The sequence below is a fragment of the Sinocyclocheilus anshuiensis genome, unplaced genomic scaffold (genome assembly GCF_001515605.1).
Source record: "Sinocyclocheilus anshuiensis isolate Anshui unplaced genomic scaffold, SAMN03320099.WGS_v1.1 scaffold1317, whole genome shotgun sequence".
NCBI lineage: Eukaryota > Metazoa > Chordata > Actinopteri > Cypriniformes > Cyprinidae > Sinocyclocheilus > Sinocyclocheilus anshuiensis.
Window position 1 is genome coordinate 434,008 of NW_015551117.1, and position 26,080 is coordinate 460,087.

Genomic DNA, 26,080 nt, shown 5'->3' on the forward strand with positions numbered 1-26,080 from the left:
CACACACACACACACACACACACACACACACACACAGTATTAAGGGTTTATCAGGGCTCTACCACCTGTCACTTTTTGCATACTTCCCCAAAATTAAAAATCTATAAATTAATAATCATACCAATTAATGCATAAAACGCGAAAATAGCGTATAATAACACACTCGACTCGACTATTTGAAACACATCTACTACAGAGCAAGCGATTTCAGACAAGTCGTGTCATACTTGAGTGTACTGCTTGCATTGCTCTGTGTTAGCATACTAACCTCGGTCACTAAATTGTTCTGGAGTCCCGCCGGTTTGCCGTACTCCCATCCTTTAGTGCACTGCACCACGTCCCTCGGCACGTTCTCTGTGTAGTTGCTTATATTCTCAGGGTACTTGTAAAGTTCGCAGTGACTGAACCCAGACCCCTTCAGCCACGGGATGGTGAGGTTGAGGTACGCTTGCCTGGAGAGGTTTCCGAGAAGAGAAGACGGCGGCAGTAACGCCAGATCAGGTTTGCAGTGGTAAGACTCGGGGATGAGCGTGAAGAAAACATCGCTGAAGAGATTCAACGATACTGCAAAGTTTGGAAACCAGCTGAAAAGCGTTATGATCCTGTTGTATCGCCCATATCCACCAATCTGAGGGTAGATTTTAGTTTCAAACTCCATAACTAGAGTCCTTATCGACGGAAACAGCTATTTCTCACAGACATTGCACCCTGTAGTGCTGAGGAATGACCTGACGGCCGTGGGTGTCCACATACACGGATAGCCAAGTAACACAGGGAAGTTCGATTCATTTGAGCCAAACGGTTCATTCGGATGATTCATGTGAACGAAGCGGTTCATATATCCGATTCACTGATTCTTTTGAGTTATCACTCAAAAGTGTTCTTTTAAAACCCATGCGCAATATCATTTTAGTAGGGAAAGGCTGTTTATCACTAAATTGTGGATTATATAATTTGCGGCAAATGTTATGTTGTGTACAACATTATCAAAAATATTAATAGCCTACTATTGATTATTAATAAAGTTAGCGAATTAATCTCAGTTTTCACCAAGCGGCAACCTCCCGCTCACTCTCGTGAAGCCAACAAGGAAGTGACTTAAACTGTAATTCATCAACTGGCCGCTAGAGGCTGGCTGCAAAAGGGAGTCAATCCCATAGACTCCCCATGTTAAAATGCCCAAATTTACAGCAGAAAAAAACGTTTACAGCCTGGTTCAAAAAATGATTTTGGTCTATATAGCTAATTTTGCCCTTCATGACAACTGTGAGGGGGGTGAATTTTTTTTATAACTCATCCGTTTAAATTATATTAAGCCTTAAAGTTCTGCATAATTAAGGGCGTGGCCACTTGAGTGACAGGTGGATTGCCGCTGCTGTCACCACTGTCGAGCTAGGTGGGCGTGGCTTCAGCAACCTGCTTCCGCCTCTTTGCCCATTTTCGATTATCTGGGAATGATGCACGGCGACGCGCTGCCAAGATGGCGATGGCCCGCTCCGCCCACTTTTGAGCTTCAGAAACTCTCTTCGGAAATCTACGGGTGACATCACGGACACTACATCCATGTTTTTATACAGTCTATGGTTTTCACACACCACCATTTTACTCACTTGTTTAGAAACGTTTTGACCGAATCAAGAAAAAAGCATCGGTCCAAACGGATCACGAATCAGAGTTTTGTTAAATCCAGCTTATTTCAGACACAACACCACTTTTCACAGTTAATAGTTAACCCTGGGTCATTCTAAACCCTGGTTAAAGGGAAACCTGGGTTTTCACAATGCATATAGGCTACTTTAATTAATCTTGGGTATTCATAAACCGAGTTTCATACACTCTAAAAAATGCTGGGTTAAATACAACCCAGTGCTGGGTAAAATAGGGACAAACCCAGCAATTGGGTTGTTTTGACCCAACGGTTGGGTTACTACCCAGAAGGTTGGGTTAAACATTTAACCCAACCGCTGGGTCAAAACAAACCAATTGCTGGGTTTGTCCCTATTTTACCCAGCACTGGGTTGTATTTAACCCAGCATTTTTTAGAGTGCGCTGTAGGGCTTTTCACGCATGAAATAGTAAACCCTGAATCATTCTAAACCCGGGGTAAAAGGAATCAAGGGGTTTTGCTCATACTTACCCGGGGTTAACAAGTAATTCTGGGTATTCATAAGCTGAATATACAGTGGAGATCAATTTTATGAATACTTCATTTTTCAGAAATAATGTAATCTTCATTGTTCGAAATTTGAAGGAATGTTAATTGTGGCTATACCATGCTAGTAGAACAGAGTTTTACAAAATAACCAAGGCACTTCAACAAAAACCCTTTACTTTGTGGAAAACACAGTGATCAAAACAGCAGTGATTGTAGCATGAAGAAAGATTACAACTAATATTTCTGACGGTTACAGCAGTCAAAAATTAGTAGGAAGTGTAGAGGCCCTTGCTTTGAATGACTTCTGCACATCTGCGGCTGCAGGACATCGCTAGTCTTTCACACTGTTGGTGCTGGTGTGATCTTGGTCCACTCTTCCAGTCTCTTCCACAGTTCGGCGACTGTAGTGGGTTTCTTAGCCATAACTCTGTCACCATTGGGAGATGCTTGCGGGGAAGGAACTGCATGTTGCCGCAGGAGGTTCTGATAAACATTTGCATTCATCCTGCCATGTAGCTGTATAGGAGACCCAGGTCCTGCTGCAGAAAACATCCCCTATCCTCCACCTTTCACTGATTTCTTTACACACTTTGGCTTCAGTCTTTCCCCAGTTTGACGACAAACATAATGTTTCCCATCGGACCCAAATAAATTACATTTGCTCTCATCACTAAAGTGAACTCTCTCCACAAAACATGCTCCATAGCAAAGGTGAGTCTAGCCTTTTGATTCTTTCTACTGATGAGAGGCTTGGTCACTGCAGAGTAGGCTTTCAGTCCAAATTCTCTTAAACGTCGAGACACTGTATGCCAAGACAGACCCTCCTTACCCTGTTCAGAGCTGAACTGGCAAGCAATTTCAGCTGCAGTGCTGAACCGATTCCCCACTGAGATTCTCTGCATTATCCTGTCCTCTCGTGTATTTGTCTTTCGTGGACGACCAGCCTTTTTGGGGGGAGTTGAATGAGTTAGTGACACAGTAAAGATGCAGTGTTCTAGAAATCACAGATTCGGAATGACCAACTTCTCTTGCTATGGCTGCTATTGGCCTTCATCTGGACAACCTGCTTTCAGAGGCTTTCGGTCACTTCAGAACGGCTCAACCTCTTGCAAAGTCAGTGAAAACCGGAAAGTTGGGCTGCCAGTTAAATAGGGTTCTTTAGATCATTAAGGAAATTAGGTATCTGAAAGAGTTCTCTAATTTTGATCAGTGTTCTTTTTCAAATATGCTTAAAAACTGTGCTTTTACTCCTGTTGTGATAACTTCAGATAGGACTGAGCAGTGACCTTGAAATGAAGGAAAGTTGTAGCTTGTTCTCTAATTTTGATCTCCACTGTATTTCAATATATCATTATCCTGTCCAAAAGCCCATAAACATTATAGATAACATTTGAAGTATTAATTAAGTTACATACATATTAGTGCTGTCAATCGATTAATCGCGATTAATCGCATACAAAATAAAAGTTTTTGTTTACATAATATGTGTGTGCACTGTGTATATTTACATTTAGTCATTTAGCTGATGCTTTTATCCAAAGCGACTTACAAATGAGGACAATAGAAGCAATAAAAAAATCAACAAAAGAGCAATAATATGCAAGTGCTATAACAAGTCTCAGTTAGCTTAACAGTACACATAGCAAGGTTGTTTTTTAAATTATATAATAAATAAAAAAACAATAGAAAAAGAATAGAGCGAGCTAGTGTTAGAGGCCTTTTTTGCTTTTGTTTATTGTATAGTAAAAAGAAAACAGATAGATAGAATACAAAAAGAATAGAGAAGCTAGTGTTTGTTTGTTTTTTTAGAATATGTGTATTAGTGCTGTCAAACGATTAATCGCAATTAATCACATCCAAAATAAACGTTTTTGTTTACATATAATGTATGTGTGTACTGTGTATATTTATTATGTATATATAAACACACACTTTTTAGAATATGTGTATTAGTGCTGTCAAACGATTAATCGCAATTAATCACATCCAAAATAAACATTTTTGTTTACATATAATGTATGTGTGTACTGTGTATATTTATTATGTATATATAAATACACACACATACAGTATATATTTAGAAAATATCTACATGTATATATTTATATTCATATAATTTATATTATATATAAATATATTTAATATATAAACATATTTTTCTGAAATATATACATGCGTGTGTGTGAATTTATATATACATAATAAATATAGTGAGTGTGATGATCAGTCAGGAGGGTCACATTCACATTAGTTGTCTAACGTTTATGTTTTTTGATGGTCAATGCCGGGATCTTAGGATGGCTGACGTCCGATATAAAGCTGATATATCACATTATTTTAATTTGAAAAATAAGTAAATAACACATGCATTTGCTGATATGTAAATAATTTATGTATTTAAACAATTGTTGAAATGACATTCCTATTTTTGACGTAATATTTACTAAAATAATTAGAAATAAGTAAATAAACAGATTTTTATTTTCAGATAGCAACTTCTTGATACGGTAGTGTGTATATATACTTAAGTGTATATACTTCCATCTTTATTTGACCGTCTAACTCTAGCACGCTCTATTCTAATTCTTTTTTAACTACTGGTTTTTATTCGTTTTATATTAAAAAACACTTGACGCTCTAACACTCTATTCGTTTTCTAACTGCTTGTTTTCTTTAATAGTTCAAAATGTGGCAACCTCTTCTGGTATGGTGTTAAATGAACACTAGTCTTGACAACATAGCCATGGTCTCCGTTGAGTGCTATGTAAAATATGACATTTGTTACCATTTGCATGTCAAAAATAATCCTCAAAAGTTATGACATTAATAATTTTCATCCTACAAGAGTGACTGGACAGAACTGAAAGTCTGCATCACATTGGTTCCCTCTTGTGGCAGATATGTCATATTGCAGCTCACAAAAACAAACCACAGAAGCAAAGTCATTTCAAAAATGTATTTATGAACATAATCTCTGAGGAACAACAGCAGTTCTCGCGCTCTCTGTACATGCAAGTGTAGAAAATAACAATTTTGAATTTTTCCTCTCCGTTAAGGTTTTTTTTGTTGTTGATTTTTTGTATTTTTAGTTTCTCGCCTTTTGAATTGCAGGATATCAACACAGCTAAAGGTGAAAGTACTGGATCTTCGACAGCACTGACGATAGCATCAACAAACCCCTCCCTCCCATAGCTGCTCCAACAATATGTACACAATTGAACTACATTGTACAAATAAAAAAAGATACATTGTTACATCACCGGCAGCGAGCGCGACACGTCTCGTTGCTGTTAGAACCTCACATTCTACGCAAGTTTAGACTAGTACAAAGAGGAGGGTGCAAAACGTCCTGGAATATTATTTACAGTTATGTACAACGTCTCGTTTACACATTACAAGAGGAAAATTTACACAGCGGAGACCTTCAACTCAAACATACCACAGGTGTCAGAAAGATAATAAATAGGTTATTTCTCACTATTTATGAAGAGTTCAACATGAGTAAGAGGAGTTCAGTTCCATTTCAAGAATCATCTGTTGGATTTGTGGATACTGAGGAAAAATTGTTAAAACAAGGCTTGAAATTGTGGCTCAGCACAATCTATCCCATCACTAAATGGAATAATCAGTGTACTTGGTAGAGGTAATGTGTTGCAGACAGAGGTCAGTGAGTCAACAGGCAAGCATATGCAAGATTTCTGTTGTCCAATCTCATGATCAGTAAGTCCCAATACAGTATATTTAGAATGATTATGAAATAAAAGTTCAATGGTTTTATGGCTTGAGAGTGCTGAATAGTAAAGCTCAAATGCAAATAACAATTTCAAGCCTTTTTAAATTGAATCAGTTGTGGGAACCCAAAACGTTTTCAACAGGTCAGAGGACAGTGGAAATTCACATATCATCGTGTAAACACCAAGTATACAGGGGCTTAGGGATGATACATAAACCATTTGATGAACAAGTCACTATTTCGGTTCCATGGGGGGAAAAAATGCACCTAATAACAGCAAAAGCGCTTATCTGAAATTTTGTTAGAGAAACCACACAACACAAAAGAAAGCACTAAAAGTGAACATAATCTGAACAGAAAGCTATTCATATTATGCACTCGGAAGAATCTGTTTGTTTTGCACTGCACAGTACTCACAAAATACCAGGAACAATCACCTGTGGAACTAGTGACACCTGTTGCACCCAGACTCAATGCACACATACAGAACTGCGTCATGTGGGATTTTCACAGACTCACAACCTCACATGGAACAACAAAAAAAACACTAGCCTGGATGGTTAAGCAAACATCACACAGCCTCACACTGAAGTACAGGCATGTAATGAGAAAGGGTAAAATATCAAAACACATTTCAATTTCCACTCACCCCAAAAAACGATATCTAATAATTAAAAATAAACCCTCTATAAGAAAAAAAAAAAAACCTTGCTTGTCCCCTCTGTTTATTGATGAATTTAAACATCTAAATGTACTGTAAAATGTAATCAGATGGTGAAGGATAAACCAAAATCCGAGAATAACTGACATTGGTGCATTAAAAAAAAAAAAAAATACTGTGACGGGAGATTCACAAGAATGTTAAATATGGAAAAACAGTCAGAGAGCCCATGTATACAAATAGTCCAGGAACGGAGGAACTAGTGACACCTGTTGCACCCAGACTCAATGCACACATACAGAACTGCGTCATGTGGGATTTTCACAGACTCACAACCTCACATGGAACAACAAAAAAAACACTAGCCTGGATGGTTAAGCAAACATCACACAGCCTCACACTGAAGTACAGGCATGTAATGAGAAAGGGTAAAATATCAAAACACATTTCAATTTCCACTCACCCCAAAAAACGATATCTAATAATTAAAAATAAACCCTCTATAAGAAAAAAAAAACAACCTTGCTTGTCCCCTGTTTATTGATGAATTTAAACATCTAAATGTACTGTAAAATGTAATCAGATGGTGAAGGATAAACCAAAATCCGAGAATAACTGACATTGGTGCATTAAAAAAAAAAAAAAATACTGTGACGGGAGATTCACAAGAATGTTAAATATGGAAAAACAGTCAGAGAGCCCATGTATACAAATAGTCCAGGAACGGAGGTGTGCATGTTTTGTTCTGCCATAATGATCTGTAAAAGTCCGTATCAGTACGTTGCTAATAACGGAGGGTGCCGAGAACACAAATTAACGACAAATTAAAAATTGCTTAGCGACTGAGTGAACAAATGCAAAACGTTTGTCTGATGCAATAATGCATTTTCTTTTATTTGCAGATAATATTTAGAACCTCGCTTTTGTAAAACCGAACATTTAAAAAAATAAGAGAAAAGCAGAAAAATGTCCAAACTCCTAATTGCTAAGATCTTTCAGAACGGTCGTATAGTGCTGAAGAGAGGGTATGTGAGGGGGATTAAAAGAAATGTGCAGTTTCGTGTCTTAAAAACGAATGTAACATGATCAGAGGGCATGACACACAAAACAAAAACTTCCATGATTCTAATTGTACAATGGGTAATAAATTCAAATATGTACTACACCGTTCATGGCGTGCTTTTATATTTAGACAGACCCAAATGAAGCAGGCTCCAAATCACGTCCTTTCCTACCTATGACTTGTGCAGCTTTAGAAGAAATCAGAGACGTTAACTGTATAAAGGCATTTTCTTGGTTTATACTTTTTAAAGATATATACTTGTGTAATAAAACGATGAATAATATACCTCTACTATTCTTTAAATAAATCCATAATCACTCTGCTACATCTGAAAACTATGGTCCTGGCCCTGACAGAGTAATCAGGAGAAATGGTGTTTCCTAATGACGGTGGTGATGACGATCTAGATTTACTTTGACTAGCCTTGGACAGAAACCTTAAGGACCACTGCATGGAAGTCTTGAAAATACTGACGATGCGTACACCTTTTGGCCGGGGGGTGGTGTGTTTGTTTGGTGGGGGATGTTGGGGTGAGGGGGAAGTGCTGCCCGAAAGTGAACTGTACATACAATGATAACTTTTATTCATTTATTTTTTTACTCTTAACTGAGTGATGTTACAGTACATAAGTTATTTACAACTGTGCAGTAATGTGTGGCAAAATAAATTATCTAGAAGGCAGCGAGAATACATTGGTTAATGATTATAAAAACTGTACATCATTTACGGAATACTTTTTTTTTTTCAGTTTTGTATTTTTTTCCATTAAACTAATGTTGGCTCTGTAGTGTTTCAAGTCACTTCCTCAGAAAGGGAACAATGAAATGCCCGAGTAAAGAAAGACATAAACCAAAACAAACATTAAAAAAAGAAAAGAAAAACTATATTCTTGTAAGTCCTTGTCTCGTGATTTGTGACAGCAACATTTGCTCTTTCATTAGTCTTTTTCCTTATGCAGTTGTTTGAAACCAGGCATGTCAGACCTGGCTTAGGGACCATCCATCCTCCATGCGTTTGATCCAGCATCTGGGACCAAATGCACTGTTGTCACCATGTGAGGGCACTCTAGGTCTCACGCCCTAAAACTGAACGCAGTCTCTCCTCCCGGCTCTGTTACTGAGCTGCCGCCCCCTGCATGCAGCTTCCTGCCCTGAACGTGGGGCCGCATGGGGTGCTGTACAGCAGGAAAGCCACTCTCTCTCTACTGCTGTAGGCATTATAGACTCAGGTTTAAACAGGTAGAGGGTTAGTTAGCACTCTCCTGTTGCACTCTTGCGTGTCTTTTTTGTGCCTGCACATCGAGGTGTTGACCGTGTTCGGAGTTCTGTGTCCACCACTGTGCCGTCTGTCCCCTTGTTCTGGAGCACACAGGTGGACGAACCTGTCTCAAGCTCCTCGTTTGTTGTAACTTAGCATGGGATGGGACAGAGAAAAATTCTGTTCCATATGTTCACCCAAATAACCCAAGACAGGAGGGACAAGGTTCAAAGCAGTTTTGCTTTTTAAATCCCAAAAAAAACATAAAAACTTGAGGATAAAAGTGCAAGTTGTGTTTTTTCTCCCGTAAAAAGACGGTTCCTCCTCGGGCAGAAAAGGATGAGTTTTGTCATTTACATTTTCTATATAATATATATTTTCTCTCCTCAAAGAAATCTCCTCAAACCGGCTAGCCCTTACCGAACTTTGTTTGATGTCTCTTTGATAGATGATTAATATTAGACCGAACTCTCAAGAGTCTGAATGTGTGTCGGTGTCACGCAGGCAACAGTACAAAGTCGTCGTTGACGTCGACCATTGGCACATAGAAGGAGGGGACCTCGTTCACACACAGAGACTTGTGTCCAGCAGGGTCCAGCTCCTGTACCTTGAGTTGCCACTCCATTCTCTGCACTGCATTCAGAGCGGCGGCCTCATGCTGCTGCCGCATTAGCAAACACGTCTGTCAGAAGATGAAGATTAGAATTAGACTTTGGAAAATATTTGCACATTTGAGGCTTAAAAAAAAAAAAAAATTAGGGCTGTCAGTCGATTAAAATTTTTAATCTAATTAATTACAAGATGTGTCAATTAATTAATCTAATTAATCGCAAATTAAATTTGGCAGTGAAATTATCCACAGAAGATTATTTAAAACCATTATTGTGTTAAATGAGAAAGTATCAAGTAGACATTACAAACAGTAGCTTTAGAGCTTTATACAGTGAAAGTCCGAAACCAACAGTCTTCTTTTTCAGTCTTTTTTCTTTTTTTTTAATGAAATGATGTTCTAAATAAGAAACTTAAACTGCCAGCAGGTGGCGGTAAATGTCTTTATATGTCATTCATTCATTCATCCATTCATTCGTTCAAACTGCTGATTCATTCAGGAATACAGTAAACGGCTTAGTTTATGATTAGGCTATTCATTGAACCACTGGATTCGTTCAAAATGCAGATTCATTCAGAAACTAAACACTGACGTGTTGCTCACAGGCACATAACAGTTCTGCAGCAGCTTTAAAGGTAATATTTTCTCTGCAAAATTGAGCAAAACAGACAATATTGTGTTTAAAAAAACACAATATTAACTACTTATTTACTGAACTGTTGTATAAAATCACATTTAAACTTTCACTGATAATTTGTCATGATATTCGTGACAAAACAGCACTCGTGTGATATTGCTAGTGTGATCATATGATATAAACATGAGACAAAAACTCATACAGGGGTATTTTTTGGCACATATCTTGAATTTTAGGAGCATAACTGCATTTATGGGGTTATTGCCCTGAATCATATTTGTCAACAGTCAACTTTATGGACTTACAGGTTTGAGGTGGGGCCAGTGCGTTAAAATATTTTAATTGCGTAATTTTTTTCATGACTAATTAAGTTAACGCGTTAAACTGACAGCCCTAATAAAAATATAATGTATTATTGACATGGAAGCTCTGCAGATTTACACATAATGTGACTGACCACCATTCAGAAAGCTCCACATATCACTGCGTCTTTGTTAAATATTTTTTCAAATTTTATAATGCTAAATTCAAGAGTTCTATCAATAAAAGTGTAAGTCCATTTAAAACATGGAACATTTAAAGGGTTAGTTCACCCCAAAATGAAAATTCTGTCATTAATTACTCACCCTCATGTCGCTCCAAACCCGTAAGACCTTCGTTCATCTTCGGAACACAAATTAAGATATTTTTGATGGAATGTGAGAGCTCTCAGACCCTGCATAGACAGCAATGCAACTGAAATGTTCCCAGGTCCAGAAAAGTATTCTCGTAGCTTCGCAAAACTGAAGTCACATGGACTGTTTTACCGATGTCCTTACTATGTTTCTGGACCTGGGAACATTACAGTTGCGTTGCTGTCTATGCAGGGTCTGAGAGCTCTCACATTTCATCAAAAATATCTTAATTTGTGTTCCGAAGATGAACGAAGGTCTTGCGAGTTTGGAACGACATGAGGATGAGTAATTAATAGGGCTGCACGATTAATCGCATGCGATATTTAACACGCATCTTATCAGTAAAGCCGGTTCTGTAATCAGCGGTAAATCTCCATCACCTGCGTGCTTTCACATTGAGCAGCATTAACTACACAGAGCCGTTGTTTTAATGACAGAATTTTCATTTTGGGGTGAACTAACCCTTTAACACATGTGGGTCTATATATGAGTGATGCATAAGGAAGCTCCTCACCTTCATGCGGTCGTACTTATCATCCACATCTTGAATCCAAGAGATAAACTGCCGAGCATTGAAGCGATCTCTCACAGACTTGTTTTCATCCCCCTAAAGAACACGATTTTGTTACAGATGTAAGAAAATCTATGCTGAAAGGCTTTTAACATCTTTGGTGTGTTAACACTAATCGTTAAAATGAGTACTCACCTGGCTTTCTGATGGCATGTTGTAGACTTCTGAGTCCAGCAGCATTGTACAAGCACTGAAGGGAACGGCCTGATTTGCGATCGTTCTTGCTGCTCTGCAATGAACACGAAGCACTTCCTGCTCACAAGATACAATCAGCTTCTCCTGTAAGGGGACATTAAATCAGAGTCAGACTGGACATCCCATACCTTATGAGCATTCATCTAATAACCAAGGGACAAAGCTGGTAAACAGTGTTGAAATGATCAAGGTCTGCAAGTCACAGAAAGAACATCAGAAGAAAATCAAATGGGGAGCCTGATCGTACTGCAATATGCTTACTTAGTTGAAATGTATATTGCAGATAAGTTGCTATTCTATTACACAGAGCCTTTGATGATTCATCAAAGGATTTGTGCCGTGTGATCATTGCATCCTAACGGGGTGACTTCTGAAATGAGCTCAGTGATGCGTAGAGGGGAGAAAACAGACAGAGGGAAAGCCTAAAGCCAAAGAGTAAGAGTTTACCCTCTCGATGCTGTGCTGCAGTCTTAGTTTTCCTCTCACTGCCTCTTGTTGTCTGAACAGCTCCTTCAGAGGCTCCGACAATGATGGGGGTGGAGCAATCTAAGAAAGTAGAGAAACTTGTCATGTCTTGTCATTCTGGAAAACTGAATCTGAATGACTAATGTTTAGCAAGACATCCCTATAGCTCAACAATGGAAACATTAACATGGATAATATACTGTGTCCTAACCAAGAACGGTCCAAAATCTTGCTCCATATAATACATTAAACATCAAATATGTTCTGATTGTGACTGTGCAGTGTTGCACACCATTTTTGCTTTCTGCATGGACAGAAAATTACTTGTCAGTATAATTAAACTCTTGGTTAGGACATAACAGTGTTAAGAGTCTTTATGCATCGAGTACAAGTGCACACAAAAATCTTACCACAGGAATATGAAGCTTGCTCAAAGGCTTGCCATCAAGTAAATAGGATCCTGTGTACGTCACATACTCTGCGTAACACTGGGGAGCTTGAGGTGTTATGTAACACAAAATCTTCCGCTTTTCCTCAATTTTCTTGCGGATCTGAAGGTACTCAAAATAAGGGTTGGAACGGTCACTGTGGTATGGCTCTATTTCATCCAATTTGATGGCATTCACAATGACTGCCAGTGTCTGCTGAATCATCTCCCGAGTCTGCTTCATTGCTGTGTTCACTAGCTGAACCTGCACCTGTTGCTGGCCTGATTTTGGAAACTTCCTCTTGCGTGGATGTTGGGACTGGTTGTCGTCATCCTCAACAGGCCTGCCTTTTGTTTTGGTGATTAGTGCAGGGGCAGGAGTAGATGTTTGAGCTGTGGTGGAGCTGATGGGCTCTTTCTCCTTTTCTACAGTGACACAAGAGGTGGTCACACTTGTGGTGACTGATGAGGAGGATACCGAACAGGTGATGCTTGATGAGCTTAGCGCAGCACTCTGCTTGTTCTGATTGGCCAGCATCTGAGCCTTTTTCCGGGTCATCCTCTGAGGTATTTCCTCAATTTTCTTGGGTGCCTCAGACATTGGTATGGTCACTGACAACTTGGCGGTTGTTTCAAGTGCCTCTGATACTTGGGTGCTGCTAGGCACTGAGACAGTTGGGACCTGAACTGACGGATGAGGGCTACATGAGGGACCCAAAGCTACCACAGGATTTTGTCCTAATGAAAGAGGTTTTGTGGTGACTGGTAGATCCAAATATTGTACCATTACAGATGGCATCATGGTATCTGGGGTTGTTTCTTTTTGCCTGTATTCATGGTCCTTTTCACTTTCAGTAGAGAACAAGTTACTGTTGTTTTCATTCCCTTCTTCAAATGCTCCCCTCTCCTCTGGAATTGCTTCTTTTATGGGAGGAACATCTGGGATGTTCTGAGGCTCTGGCTCCAACTCACACTGTGGTCTATAGCCATTGCCACTTATTGGGGGAATCAAATCCTGACCAGATTCAGTCGGAGGCACAACTGCAGGAGAACAAGGAGCTTTGGACAAACTTGGCAGGTCAACATCCATTATGTCATTTTCGCTTGACTCAATGACTGGAGGTCTTGTCTGCTTACTCTCTGGGGCTGTTATATCAGGATCCTGCATCTCCTTCTCTTGAAAAGGAAGGTCTGGTATAGAGAAGGGGCCCATGTCATCCATTTCATCAGCTGCACCAGAGAATGGATCTGCCCATGAAACAACAGGTTCTTGGCTGACTGGTGGGGCTACAGGCATGCTGTTCTCTGCAGCATAGGTGGGAGAATTTTGTCTATTGTCTTTCATCATGCATGACGGCTCTCGGTCCATCGGAGATTCCTCAGGATTTGGTTTGCAATCAGTGAAGAAAGTTTCTAGTTGAGACGATTCTGTCTCCAATGCCTCCGTTACAGGTCTTTCTGGTGATTGAATGTCTTCCACTGTGTCTTTGTGGACCTCATAATGAGAGTCAGACATTTGTGATGGACAGTATGCTGTAGAATAAGTAGAGTGAGGTGGTGTCACAGGAATTACACCTGGGATATGCTGCATTTCACAATCGGAGTGTGAATAGGGACTGCTAATCTTTGAGACAGCTGCCTCAACCTCTCTGTAACTCTCATGAGGTGATTTCATGAGCACGTCTGAATTCCAGCCTAAGGACTGATCACATGAGTTGTCCATGTAGTTGTCTTGCAGATGGGTTGGTGTTATGGGAAGTACATCAGGATCTCTTCTATCTGAACATTCAAGCCAAGCCTTTTTGTCAGATTCCTCAATCCCGAGTGTATAAATGGGATCGTTTCTAGACTGGATGGTCTCGTCTGCAGCGAGGTGACCTTCTCTGGCATCCTCAACAAAATCATCATCTTCCTCCTCATCATCTTCTTGCTCTTCAACAACAGGAGGCAAATAGTCACTCCCACTAACAGGGTGGGCTGGTGTTAGACCGGGTCCACTCTGGTGTGGCTCTGAAAGATCATCAATATCCATGGGAGGCAGGGCAGCAGGGGCTGGAGTTGGGGGAGCAGCTATATCCAGACAAGGCTCCTGGGGGTCGGGTCTATGGACTGGAGTTGAGGGCTTCATGAGATAGTTGTTAAAGACACTCCCTGGGTGTTCACTGCCATCGTTGATGGAATTTACAGTAGATGGTACGTCATCTGGTACACTATCATGTTGCGATGGGTCAGGCCTGGGAGACATGTCGATAGGCGATAAACAGAATGAAGAGGAAATGCAATTAAGTCTGTCAGCTGCCATCTTGTCCTCAGTAAGTTGTGATGCTGAAGACTCAAATGCTGTGCCTTCTTGTATATGTTGCTGTCTTAACTTATCTGCCTCTACTTTGAACTCAATCTCAAGTGGTCTTCTGACATCAGAGGTAACAGACCGACCCACAAGGGGTAACTGCATGTTCTTTGCTGGTGTTATGCATGTTCCCTCCTGGAAGTTACTTGACGAGTTAGAATATCTATCGAAGAATGTAGGAGAGCAGGCATTCATGGACATGGTTGTGGCCAAGGAATTCTGACACTCAAGACCCTCGAACATGATGTCAGGATAGTCCTCTGCACTGCAGGATGGAGTGCGTGGAGTTTGCATGACTTCCTCATAGCTTGGACACGAGATCACAGATGTTGGGGTGGGGACACCTGTTGGTCTGTTCTGGTCGGGTCGTGGAGATGCAGGAAGACTTTCCTTCATTTGGTGGCCAGCAAGCCAGTCTTTTGAGTTCTGGCTGTCCATAGGTTGTGGTTTTCTATCAGGCGACATCATTTGGGTTGGAAGGCCATCTTTTATCTTTTTCTCTTTCAAAGCAGTTTCCAATGAAGCAGATTTTTTGGAGAGTTCACTGCGGTTCTTCTTCAGTTCTTCATTTGACTTAGTTTTATCTTTGAGTTTTGGGTCGCCTGATCGATGCCTTAGTTTTTCCATCTGTTTCATTCTCTCCTTGTGTTTTTTATGGCGCTCTTCAATCTCCTGATCTTTTAAACTAAGCATTTTGCCAAAACTCGTTAGTCTAAGATCACCATCAACCAACAGCTTTTCACGAGGGCGGTTGTCTTTTCGAGCTGTCTCTTTTGACTGGCTGAATTTGTCATTCTCATCTTTGACCTTTGCCTTGACATCTGTTCTCTCTTTATCCATCATATCTTTATTTCTGTCCTTATTTTTCCCATCAAATTTAGAACTGTCTTCTTTACATTTCTCTTTAAGACTTGTGACTTGAGTGTTTTCCTTCAATCCAGATTTCTGTTCCTCTTTTGAGTGCCTGAAGGAGCCAAAACCATCAGAATATTTATGCTTTTCTTCTTTCACTTTTTCCTTGTGTTTCTCTTTCTTCTTTTTGTCTTTTATTTTCTCATTGTTCATGACACTGTTTGTCTTGTCCTTTTTGGACATCTCCTTCTCAAACTCCAGAGTTTTTTCCAAGTCATCCTCACCATCAGCTTTGGAACCATATGGAAAAGTGTAAGGGTCAGCCTCCAAAGGCATGGGCTCTTTGTCAAAGGGCAAGCTTTCTCTGCGGCCATAGGATTCTCTGATCTCCTCTGACCTATCTTTTTTCTCCCCCTTTTCTTTCTTGACTTTCTCCTTTTCTTTGTCATGACTCTTTTTGGATGATGAAGACGACGAATGTCTATGCCTCTCTTTCTCTCGGAACTTGTCCTGTGCATTAGAGATAGAGATGGACTCTCTTCTCTCCTCTGAAATTTCGGGTATGCTGATGTTGGAGGAATCATAAAAGCTGCTTAGAACAGGCTCATGACCTCTGTCTGTGAAACTGTCTGATGAAATTTCACTAATTCTATCATTGGAATCATCTTTATAATCATTCATCGCCTCCTCCTCAAGTTTCTCCAACAAAGATTTCTCATTTTCACCACTCCCCTTTGAAAATTTTCGTTCTTTTAAGTGCTCTGTCTTGTCTTTGTATTTATTTTTGCCCTTTTCTTCACTGACGTCTCTCTTGTCGAGAAGTTTCTGCTTGCTTTTCTTGTCTTGATTTGAATCCACAGATGCTCTGTCCTTACGTTCCTTGTGTTTCGTGTCAGTTGAATCTTTGTCCTTTTTATCTTTGTGTTTTTCCATGGAGGCTTTTCTCTCTTTTCCAGCATCAAATGCTGCCTTCTCTTTTTTCTTATCTTTATGTTCCTTGTCTTTTTGTTTTTCCGTGGAATGTGTTTTGCCCTCAGAGTATTTCTTATGTTTATCTGTTTGGAAATTATCCATTTCATCTCTGTCAGGTGTGGAATCTTTCCTGTGCGAATCTGACAGTCCAAGAGAGTCACTAAATTTTGCAACACCCCCATTATAATTATCATCTTCGTCCTCACTCTCATCTGTAAAAATATCTGCAATTGTATACCATGTCTTCTCTCTCACCTTTTCAGGTTTTCTCTCTTCTTTCTTAAACTCCAAGAAATCTTTGTCTCTATCAGCATATTTGTCCTGGGATGTCTTTTCTTTCTTATCTTTATTCTGTTCAGATGACATCTTCCTTTCTTTTTCTTTGCTATGAGAATCTTTATGCTTTTCTTTAACCCCATCTCGCTTGTCTTTGGAGGCCCTTTCTGGATCTTTCTCTTTCATTGACCTATCAATTGAGTTTTTCTCAGGTTTCTCTTTTTCCTGGTCCAAATTTCTGTCCTTAGGCTTGTCCTTGTGTTTTTCTCCTTTGGACTTCTCTTTCTTTTCCACACCATCCATTTTCTTCTCCCTTTCCTTTCCAGAGTGGTTCCTCTCTCTGGGGTCAGACTTACAAGTGGTTTCATTCTCTGGTTTGTCTTTAAAGAAAGCCTCACCCCCATAGTCATCTCTCAAAGATTCTTGTTTTGTTTTGGAGTCTTTCCTTTCTTTAGTAAACTCATTGGAATCTTTTCTGTCTCTGCTGCCATCCACAGAATCCTTCTCTTTCTTCTCTTTGACACCCTCTGCTGATTCTTTTCGTTTCTTCTCCTTTTCCAATGACTGACCAGAATTAAACTTTTGTTTGTCGGTCCAGTCTTTTTTCTTTTCAGCATTCTTTTCAGAGGATTCCTTGTCTTTCTTCTTTGATGCAGTTTCCTTTTCAGGACGTTTTTCTCCATGATCTGGCTTTTTATCTTTGACCTTATTTTCCTTTTTTCTATCCCTGCTTTCCTCCTTCACTGTTTCTACAATTAACTTGACCGCATTATTTGCTTTGTATTCTTTTACAGGAGCATCCCAGCTATCATCTCCATAAAGTGAACTGTCAGAAGACATGTCTGACTGCCACCGATCATGGGGGTCATCTGACGCACTCATCTTGGTGTCCTCTAGTAGGTGATTTTTTAAGTCAAAGTCTTCATAATCAGGGTCTTTGATGTTTTTATCCCTCTTAGACTTTTCCTTTTCTTCTTTTATGCTTTTCTCGGATTTAAAATGTTTGTCGTCTTTTTGCTCATTCTTTTTGTCAATTTTGAGAGACTTATCCTTAGACTTTTTCTTTTTATCACTATTTTTATACTGCTTCTCCTCTTTTGCCTTGTCTTTGTCTTTTATGCTTCTCTCCTTCTCAGCCTTCAAAGGTTTGTCCCTCTCCTCTTTGCTCACCTTTTCCTTGTTGGACTCCTTTGTCTTCTTTGACCTCTCTTCCTTGATCACCCTTTGAGTTTCTTTACCTGGCCAGTCCTTGTCTTCTGATTTACCCTTTGACAGTCTGTCCTCCTTCTTAAAATTATCTTTCTCATGTTTGGAAAGTTTGACCCTATTTTCAGAAGGTGACTCTGTCTCAACAATGAGCGACTTCTGCCGTGTATCGTCAAAGTCAAAAGAAAAGCTCTTGACAAACTTTTCATTCATGTCTTGACTCAACACAACACTTGGAGCCTTATCTTTTTCCTTACTTTTGTGTCTGTGTTTCACTTTGTGTTTCTTTAACACTTTTCCATCTTTGTCTGTTTTAGAAATGGCCCCATCCGTGTTTGAGTTCTTGTAAAACTCAGAGTTCTTTTTGTCTACCGCATTGGCATGCGTGTTGTTTTTCTTTCTGTTATCTTGCACTTTCTTTTTCACCTGTTTCACAGACTCAATGCTGGAGTCGACAGAAGAGTAGTCTGACTCGCTGGAAAGCCTTGTTCTGACTGAGTCTGAGAGGGAGCTGACATCAGACCACGTTGGAGAGGACACAGTCTTCCAGCCATCTGTCCTCCACTGCTTTGGGTGCTGCTCTGCCAGAGACTGTGTGTGTTTCTGAGAGCTCAGACTCCCATGCGTGGAGGATGAATTCGAGACGGACAGAGAACTAAAAACAGAGGGGTCTTTGAGGCTCAATGTGGAAGAGTCCTTTACACAATTTGCACTCTGGATGGATCCTTTATCATCCTCACTCTCCAGGTCCCCAATCTCAGAATCTGAGGTGCAAAACTTGTCGTTCACTTTAACAAAGCGCACCTCCTTACTAACATTATTCTTCGTCTCCTTCTTCCTCTTCTTCTTGACTTTACTTTTGTCTTTTTGCTGCTTGGAGCTCAGCGACGTCGAGTCCCGGCTCTTGACATTGGTCTGAGGTGCAGTTTGCCTTGGTGTGGTCGTGGGTGTGAAACACAACGTCCTGTCGTCCTCGTCTGAGCTGTTGCTGTCCGACAGGATCCTGCGCACAGCCTTCTTTGGTGTTAGCGAGTTGCTTTTGGAATAAGTTTTAACCTCCATCTTGGGTATGGGGATAAAGTTGTTTGTCTTGCTGACGGGTTCCTTGCGGAACTCTTTCTTGAGCAGATGCTTGTCGTCCACAGGTGGGACACGCTCCTCCTCGTCATCCTCGTCAAACTCATACTCATCCTTGACAGGAGTGGTGGTGGATTTGGGTGGGTCCATGCCCTTCCCTTTTAACTTTAAGCCCTTCTCAAACTCTGAGTCTGTATTATTGCCATCAACAGAGCTGGATGGGGCAAATGATGGGGCATCTTCCTCTTCAGAAGAATCTGTCGATACAAACAAGAACTCTTAATATGAACGTATGGTAAACATTTCCTGTTAGACACTTTCTGGAATTATTCAAACAAGAGCTGCATGATAACACACCTGAGGAACTCTCCTCACTGGAGGTGTAAGCGCCTTTTCCCAGTAACAGGTTAAGCATTGTTTGCGAATTTGCCACTTTTAACGGAGTCTCTCCTCTTCTGTTGCTTTGACAAGGATCCCCTCCGTATCGTAACAGCAGCTTCACAACCTGTAAAACCAGAATATGGTTGTCGATCAAGATGCCAATGTTACATTTTTTTTTTAAATCTTAAAATAAATCTTAACTTGGAACATACTTTAAGATGGCCATTGTTAGACGCATCATGTAGAGGTGTGTCGTCATCCAGGCCCTTTGTGTTAACCTCAGCCCCGGCTGCCAGCAGCTGCTTGGCCACATCGTAATACCCTCTGTTACACGCCTCATGCAGTGCGGTCCAGCCTAAAATAAAAGGCATGCCATTATTAAGTGTCTGCTCATCTATGTTATGGAAATAATTTTATGACCATTTTAACCAGATTGAGATCACCTAATCACTTAATATGCCATTCAATATCAACAGCATGCTACAATACTAAGGTGGAGGTCAGGTGAATTCTGATGGCTGCCTTTACCTGCAAAGTCTTTTACATTCACATCAGCCCCCTCGTTGATGAGCTCCTTTATACGGCGTGCCTCCCCACGTATGGCTGCCCGGTGCAGCCGCGTCTCACCCCTCTCATTCCGCTTGTTAACTTTATCTTTGGTTTTTGAGGCAGAGTTTGGTGTTCCCTTCTGACCCAGACTCGACTGTGACTGGTGCTTTGGTGTTGTGTCTGAACAAAAATATCAATATTAACAGCAATTACTTATAGAAGTGGTTCTCAACCATGTGGGCTGGGGCACTCTATGGGGGTCTCCGCTTCTTGGTTCTTGTAAGTAAAAATATTTCTAAAAAGCCTTATCCAGTAATCAAGAACAACTAGAAAAACAAGTCAATTGGTTGAAAAAGGGTATTGTTCCAAAAAAACACCCAGTTCCAGTTCCTTGCTTTGTAATCATCGACTGAAGTATAAGAGGAACCATTAACCTACATGGAGTAGGGGCTTCAAACACTGTCTTCAACAACGGAGGGCCTTGAAGTCAAAAAGGTTAAGTTCCACTGACTTAGTTGCAAAGTATGAGCAACTGTCTGGGTTTCGTTTGCTCTGACCTCAAGGTGGCAGTCTTGTACAACAAACATGGCAAACGACACCTTCTGTCTGCATTACATCTTTTGACTAAAGTACACAATTTCAACAGAATTTCACATCTTGGATTTGTATGATATTGTCAATAACAAAATTAAAGCACACTGACAAACTATTCAGTTTGTAAACAAGAAAATGTATTAATGAACCCAGGGAAGACAGAGCTACATATACAGTGGGTACGGAAAGTATTCCGACCCCCTTAAATTTTTCACTCTTTGTTATATTGCAGCCATTTGCTAAAATCATTTAAGTTAATTTTTTTTCCTCATTAATGTACACACAGCACCCCATAAAGGGGGTCTGAATACTTTCCGTACCCACTGTAGCTACAGTAAATTTCTATTTTCAGACACTTACATTCAGAACAACCTAAAGAGTATGCACAACAATAGCTGGCATGCAAAAGTGCTCTGCATGGGTGGGGTTAGGGGTGTTTCCTGTAGTCTTTTGTTTTGGAAAAATAAATCTGGTGAACTACTTGAAGAGGAAGAGCTAAATTTTAGTAATCTAATAGACATGCATACTTAAACTTTATGGAATACCATTAGTCTAGCTTAGAAAACAAACTGACAACAGACGTTTGAAATAAATGCAACGCAATCCAAGGTTTTATTTTTCCAACATTAGAATGCAAAACCACCCGAGCCAATTCAATCAAATCTGAATCTGAACAATTCATATTGAAACAGTACAACCAAGTCCATTATTGCTCTATCAACAGTCCTGGAGGGCTGATGAACAACAGTGGATTAAGATTGCAGCGGTTCATTTCACTAAAGTAATGGAAATTAATGAGGGTTATCTTGTTTAATTGAATTCTAATTAAGTGCTGTGGTGTGTGTTTAAATGAAGAATAGCGTGAAAGTGCAGCAGGGACAGTGGAAGCTACTGAAGCCACTGAGGCTTCTCACGGCCCCAGAGACGTGGCGCCCATGACAAACACACACCTGGACTGTTTACGGACTCCTCCGCCGTCATCTGCATAAGAAGAGCCACCTGCTGCCGCTCTGAGAGGGGGTAGCCGGCCCGGATCCCTGGCATGCCCATCCCAAATGGCAGGCCTGACTTCCTGGTGCTAGTGGGCTCTTTTTTAATGCGCTTCCGCTCTGGACCTTGTTTTTCTGTTGAGGAGAAAACAGGGGCATATTAACCCACAAACCAGCCTCATGAACACTTGTGAATAGACACAATATCCTCGAACACTCAGTTTAGAGACCGTCATAGTCCATCTAAGTAAGCTAGCACAAGTTAATATGCATTCCCATGTATGCCATCCTTAACAGCCTGAAGGTCAAGTGAAGCCTTGGGTAAATTCCCAGCCACTTGGCCCATGTGAAAGCCTGCTGGTGGCAGCAGCCATGGTGTGAGATTACCCAAAAGCCTCATGGGGAGGGAGGGGTCCTCCGATGCCATTCTAGCATGTGTGTGTTTCTTTAAGGCTATGACTTGGCAGCCTGTCACCAATTACAAAATGGCCGGTGTTCACATTTCAATGTGGCTGAGGCAAGGTCACCGCTGCGTTTGGACAAAAGCAGCTGTTCTTCACAGAAACACCCATCAATTATTCTCAGTATGTCAGTGTCAACATATCTGCCTTATAATGCGGCCGTCCAGTTCTTTACAGCCGTCCCACCCGTGCTATCGACTTACAGTGGGAGAGCCATCTTTGTGTTTGCCAGTTTCAACTGTGTGACCCCCAAGCCTCAAACTGTACCAAAATGTCACACAGGCATTCCTGTGCCATTAACACCAATAAAAATCCAACGTGGTACAACAATCCTGTCATCTAGATTTCTGCTCTTGTCTAATCTATGGAAGATCTACAAGCCAGCTTGTTGTTCCCCACGTAGTGATTTGCTTAAGGCCACAAGCATAATTTACAGGGAGAGGAAGCCAGACACAAATGCTTCCAGCAACAAAGATCTTTCCAGGAATTATTCTTTACGGTTTTGGGCTGATTAATTTTTGCTAACACCTGCAAACACTTACGTGTAATGTACCCAACCACTCAACACACGCACACACACACACACACACACACACACACACACACACACACGCACTTGCCATTTAGTCACATTCCTGTGATTCAAACCTTGAAGAGCATGAACAGCAGAAGCGGTCTAAACATGTTTATAACAGGCAGATTAACGAACAAACGCAGTGCTTGCACTTTTAGTCTTCTAAAATAGACTCAACTGAGGTAATGACAATTGTACAGCATTACAGAAGTATTCTGATGGATTAAGTTATCTGTCCCAATTTGCTGTTCTTAAAGTAAGTTGAATTTGTCTGCAGAATTTTTATATATTATTTGCCGTAATAATATTCTATTTTTCAATCAAGTATCTTAGGCAAAAAAAAAAGATAAGTCTGGTATCAGTACTTAATACACTGCAGATATATTGAGGTTCAAACAGTTTAACAGAATCTCTACCGTAAATGTCTACTTTCACACAGTATATACTGTCATATCGCTTATGCCATATGACATAATGGCACCAAATCACCCAGTCTACACTGCAAACAATATTTTAACCAAAAAAGCTGTTTAAACAACAGTTGTGTGATGTGTCATTGAGAGTGATCAAATTTGCTGCACTGGATTACCAACACTATGAGCTCTGCTAGTAAAGCACTTCCACGAAATGGAGGTTTCAGAGAGCAGGTTAGGGGAGCCTGTTGCTCCAAACCAGTGGTTCTCAACCTTTTTTTCCACCGGGCCGCACTATGGTCCAAGTGCAAGTCTCGCGGGCCGCACGCATATCATTTACATATTATGTCAGCAATACAAACCAACCTGATTTATAATATTATAGCCTAAATATTATGATATCTAATCGATTACATTCATTGAAATAAATAAATAATTCTACTCCCCATAAATAACACCCAATTTTGTGAACTTCGGCTCGAAAGGAGTAACAGCACAATCATAGGCGGAGTTTCACTTTTATGCGTGAGGGGGCCCCCACTGGCAGACGAGCCACGAGCACTTTTTTATATGTTCTACATTTCATGTATTTATGTAACACATTCTACATAAAAAAATTAATTTAGCATGAACAATAACTGCTGTACAAAGAGTAAAAAAAAGAAATAAAAAAAGAAAACATACCTATGCAGAAAAGCCGCCTCTTTTTTCGAATTGCGCAGATGACCACTATCTTTCTTTCATCTCTTCTGATAAATTTTCAGTCAAATTGTTTTCTGTGTGCTAGATCAGAGCTAGAGCCCTGCATTTCAGCACAGGCCCGACGGGCCCCGACTTTTTTACGCCCCTCGGGCTGGGCTTCAGGACAATTTTCACGTCATAGTTCAGACGTGGGCAGGGCTTCGGGCCTGTTTTAGGCTTCTCCTTATTTTTATATTTTAGACATCCATCAATTAGTGATGAAAACATTGCCGTGCTGGTGGAAACAACACGAGACCGTGCTACCGTGACTGTAAAGAGCGGCTCGATGGCATTTAGTGTCCAGCAGCATGCTTGCCGTCAGCGCAGCTAGTTCTGCGTTCAAATGCACGCAAGAGGCTTAAGTTTGCTGCAAAGCATCGGCAAAAATAATTGCCATAAATGTGTCAGGGGGAAACAGTAAGGAGATATTTTAATTATTTACTAATAAACTAGTGTTTTCTGAGTCGGTGTCGCAAGGATGAAGTTGCCGATCCTGACTCGCAATTTCCTCATTAGACGCGCCTTTAGAGAGAAGTGCATCTTTACGGATTATGATTATAATGAAAGAGTTTTTGTTTTGATTTGTTTTATTTCATTAAGTAGTCATTTAAAGCTCTCTATAGATATATTTATCGTAACGTTAATTAGGCTATGTGAGTACTGCTCATGTCTGAAAATAATATATGAAAAACTAAATTAATTTACATAAAAACATTAGGCTATAGCTTATATTTATTTAGTACATTTTTAAATTAATGTAAAAACTAAAATGAATTGTAAAACTGAAAGTATTTTTTTTTTATTGTGTTCAGCACGGTGGGCCGCATTTGAATTCGTGACGGGCCGCGGGTTGAGAACCACTGCTCCAAACCATTAGTATTTAAAAACAGTGGTTATCTGTTGCGAGGGAGTATTGATAATCTTCCGTATTAACATAAAACACAGAAGAGTTTAACAGATAGGGCCCTATGATTTCCGCGATACGGAAAACGTGGACGGAATCGCAGAATCCAGACATAAAAACAGAATTTACTGAATAACGCAGAATGTCTTGGAATTTGTCAAACTTTGAATGAATTAATCAAAAGTAGGTCATTACACTTAAATCAAACTGTGATATGGACTAGTATCTGTAAATATTAAGCCACAAAAATACTATTTAAATATAAATCCTGCATGTTCTGCGTGTCTCTGTCTGAATGAATGGCACAGATGCGCGGTTTCGTTCAGTATGTACAACACATACTGAAGCGCGCATGACGCTCAGTGATTTCAGCATCTGCTGTCTCACTAAATGAGGACATAAATACATGAACAACATCTCCAGAACTGCTCTGAGAGTGACTTCCTGAGCATTTTACCATTTCATTGAGTAAAACTAGTGTCATGTCATATATACACACAGAACTGGTAAAGGTGTTCACGGCAACCCGTCAAAATAAAAGTCCGGTTCAACGAAGACATTGTGCCAGAAATGTATTACTATTGTTCAGTAGTAGGGCTGCACGATATATCGAAAATGTAAATATCGCGATATGCATATCGCAACGGCGTGCGATATCTGAATCATTTTAATAATAGGTTAAATTGCTTGACGTTAAAAAGAATTAAGTGCAATAAGTTGCATAAAACAACTCTTTGCCGTTTCGTCTTGCTGTCTGACTCACACCTGAAGCACGCGCACAAGCCGCATCTCGCACAGCGTATCTTCCGTTCTGCCGCACACGTACAAAGCGCGCACACACACAGAGAGACGCGTTTCAGTTGGCACGCGAACACCGAGTTGATTCGTCTTTCGCATCTCTTCCTCCTTATGTTTGAACAGACACATACACACAGAATTATGTCAATAGTACCCATCTCGACGATCATTCTCGTAAACGCAGTCGGTTATGTTTTAAATGAATGTAAACAGCTGAGAAAGAAATCAGATGTGTATCATTATACTGGATCCATGCAGTCGGATTTAAAGGGACAGCAGCCTATAAATACGTGCTGCTGAATATGTCACTAATGTTAATCAAACAACAAAACAGCCATAACAAAGATTAATCTAAATTTAATTCATACAGTGAACACTATACAGTGTTATTTTACACTTAATTATTAAATTTCTGTACCTGAACACTACAGTTTATTTGATCTATGCTTGTAAGTTGTGTATTTCTTTTTTTTTCTTTTTCTTTCTTTTTTTTTA

General features: G+C 40.1%; 2 protein-coding genes and 1 long non-coding RNA gene across 4 annotated transcripts in view; all 3 read right to left on the reverse strand.

Moving 5' to 3' along the window:
* The window catches only part of slc22a31 (solute carrier family 22 member 31), a 21,120-nt gene extending 20,336 nt beyond the window's left edge, over positions 1-784 (reverse strand). Inside the window, exon 1 of the mRNA XM_016453170.1 lies at positions 269-784. Coding sequence (XP_016308656.1) covers positions 269-658 — 390 coding nt within the window. The 5' untranslated portion in view covers positions 659-784. The remainder of the gene's footprint in view (positions 1-268) is intronic.
* Positions 785-5,097: 4,313 nt separating this feature from the next.
* LOC107663050 (uncharacterized) lies at positions 5,098-8,308 on the reverse strand. The gene is made up of 2 exons (XR_001631280.1): positions 6,819-8,308; positions 5,098-6,343 (listed from the first exon to the last, which is right to left on the reverse strand). It is a non-coding gene; the product is annotated as an uncharacterized LOC107663050 (long non-coding RNA).
* Positions 8,309-8,346: 38 nt separating this feature from the next.
* Positions 8,347-26,080, reverse strand: part of ankrd11 (ankyrin repeat domain 11) — a 192,916-nt gene continuing 175,182 nt past the window's right edge. Inside the window, exons 5-14 of one of the 2 annotated variants that reach the window (XM_016453172.1) lie at positions 21,656-21,829; positions 20,091-20,291; positions 19,775-19,917; positions 19,539-19,686; positions 18,085-19,438; positions 12,432-18,051; positions 12,004-12,102; positions 11,497-11,640; positions 11,305-11,397; positions 8,347-9,551 (exon numbers count right to left, since the gene is read on the reverse strand). In XM_016453172.1, coding sequence (XP_016308658.1) covers positions 9,366-9,551; positions 11,305-11,397; positions 11,497-11,640; positions 12,004-12,102; positions 12,432-18,051; positions 18,085-19,438; positions 19,539-19,686; positions 19,775-19,917; positions 20,091-20,291; positions 21,656-21,829 — 8,162 coding nt within the window. In that variant the 3' untranslated portion in view covers positions 8,347-9,365. Of the gene's footprint in view, positions 9,552-11,304; positions 11,398-11,496; positions 11,641-12,003; positions 12,103-12,431; positions 19,439-19,538; positions 19,687-19,774; positions 19,918-20,090; positions 20,292-21,655; positions 21,830-26,080 lie in introns of both variants that reach the window. The other variant, XM_016453171.1, reaches the window with a different exon arrangement.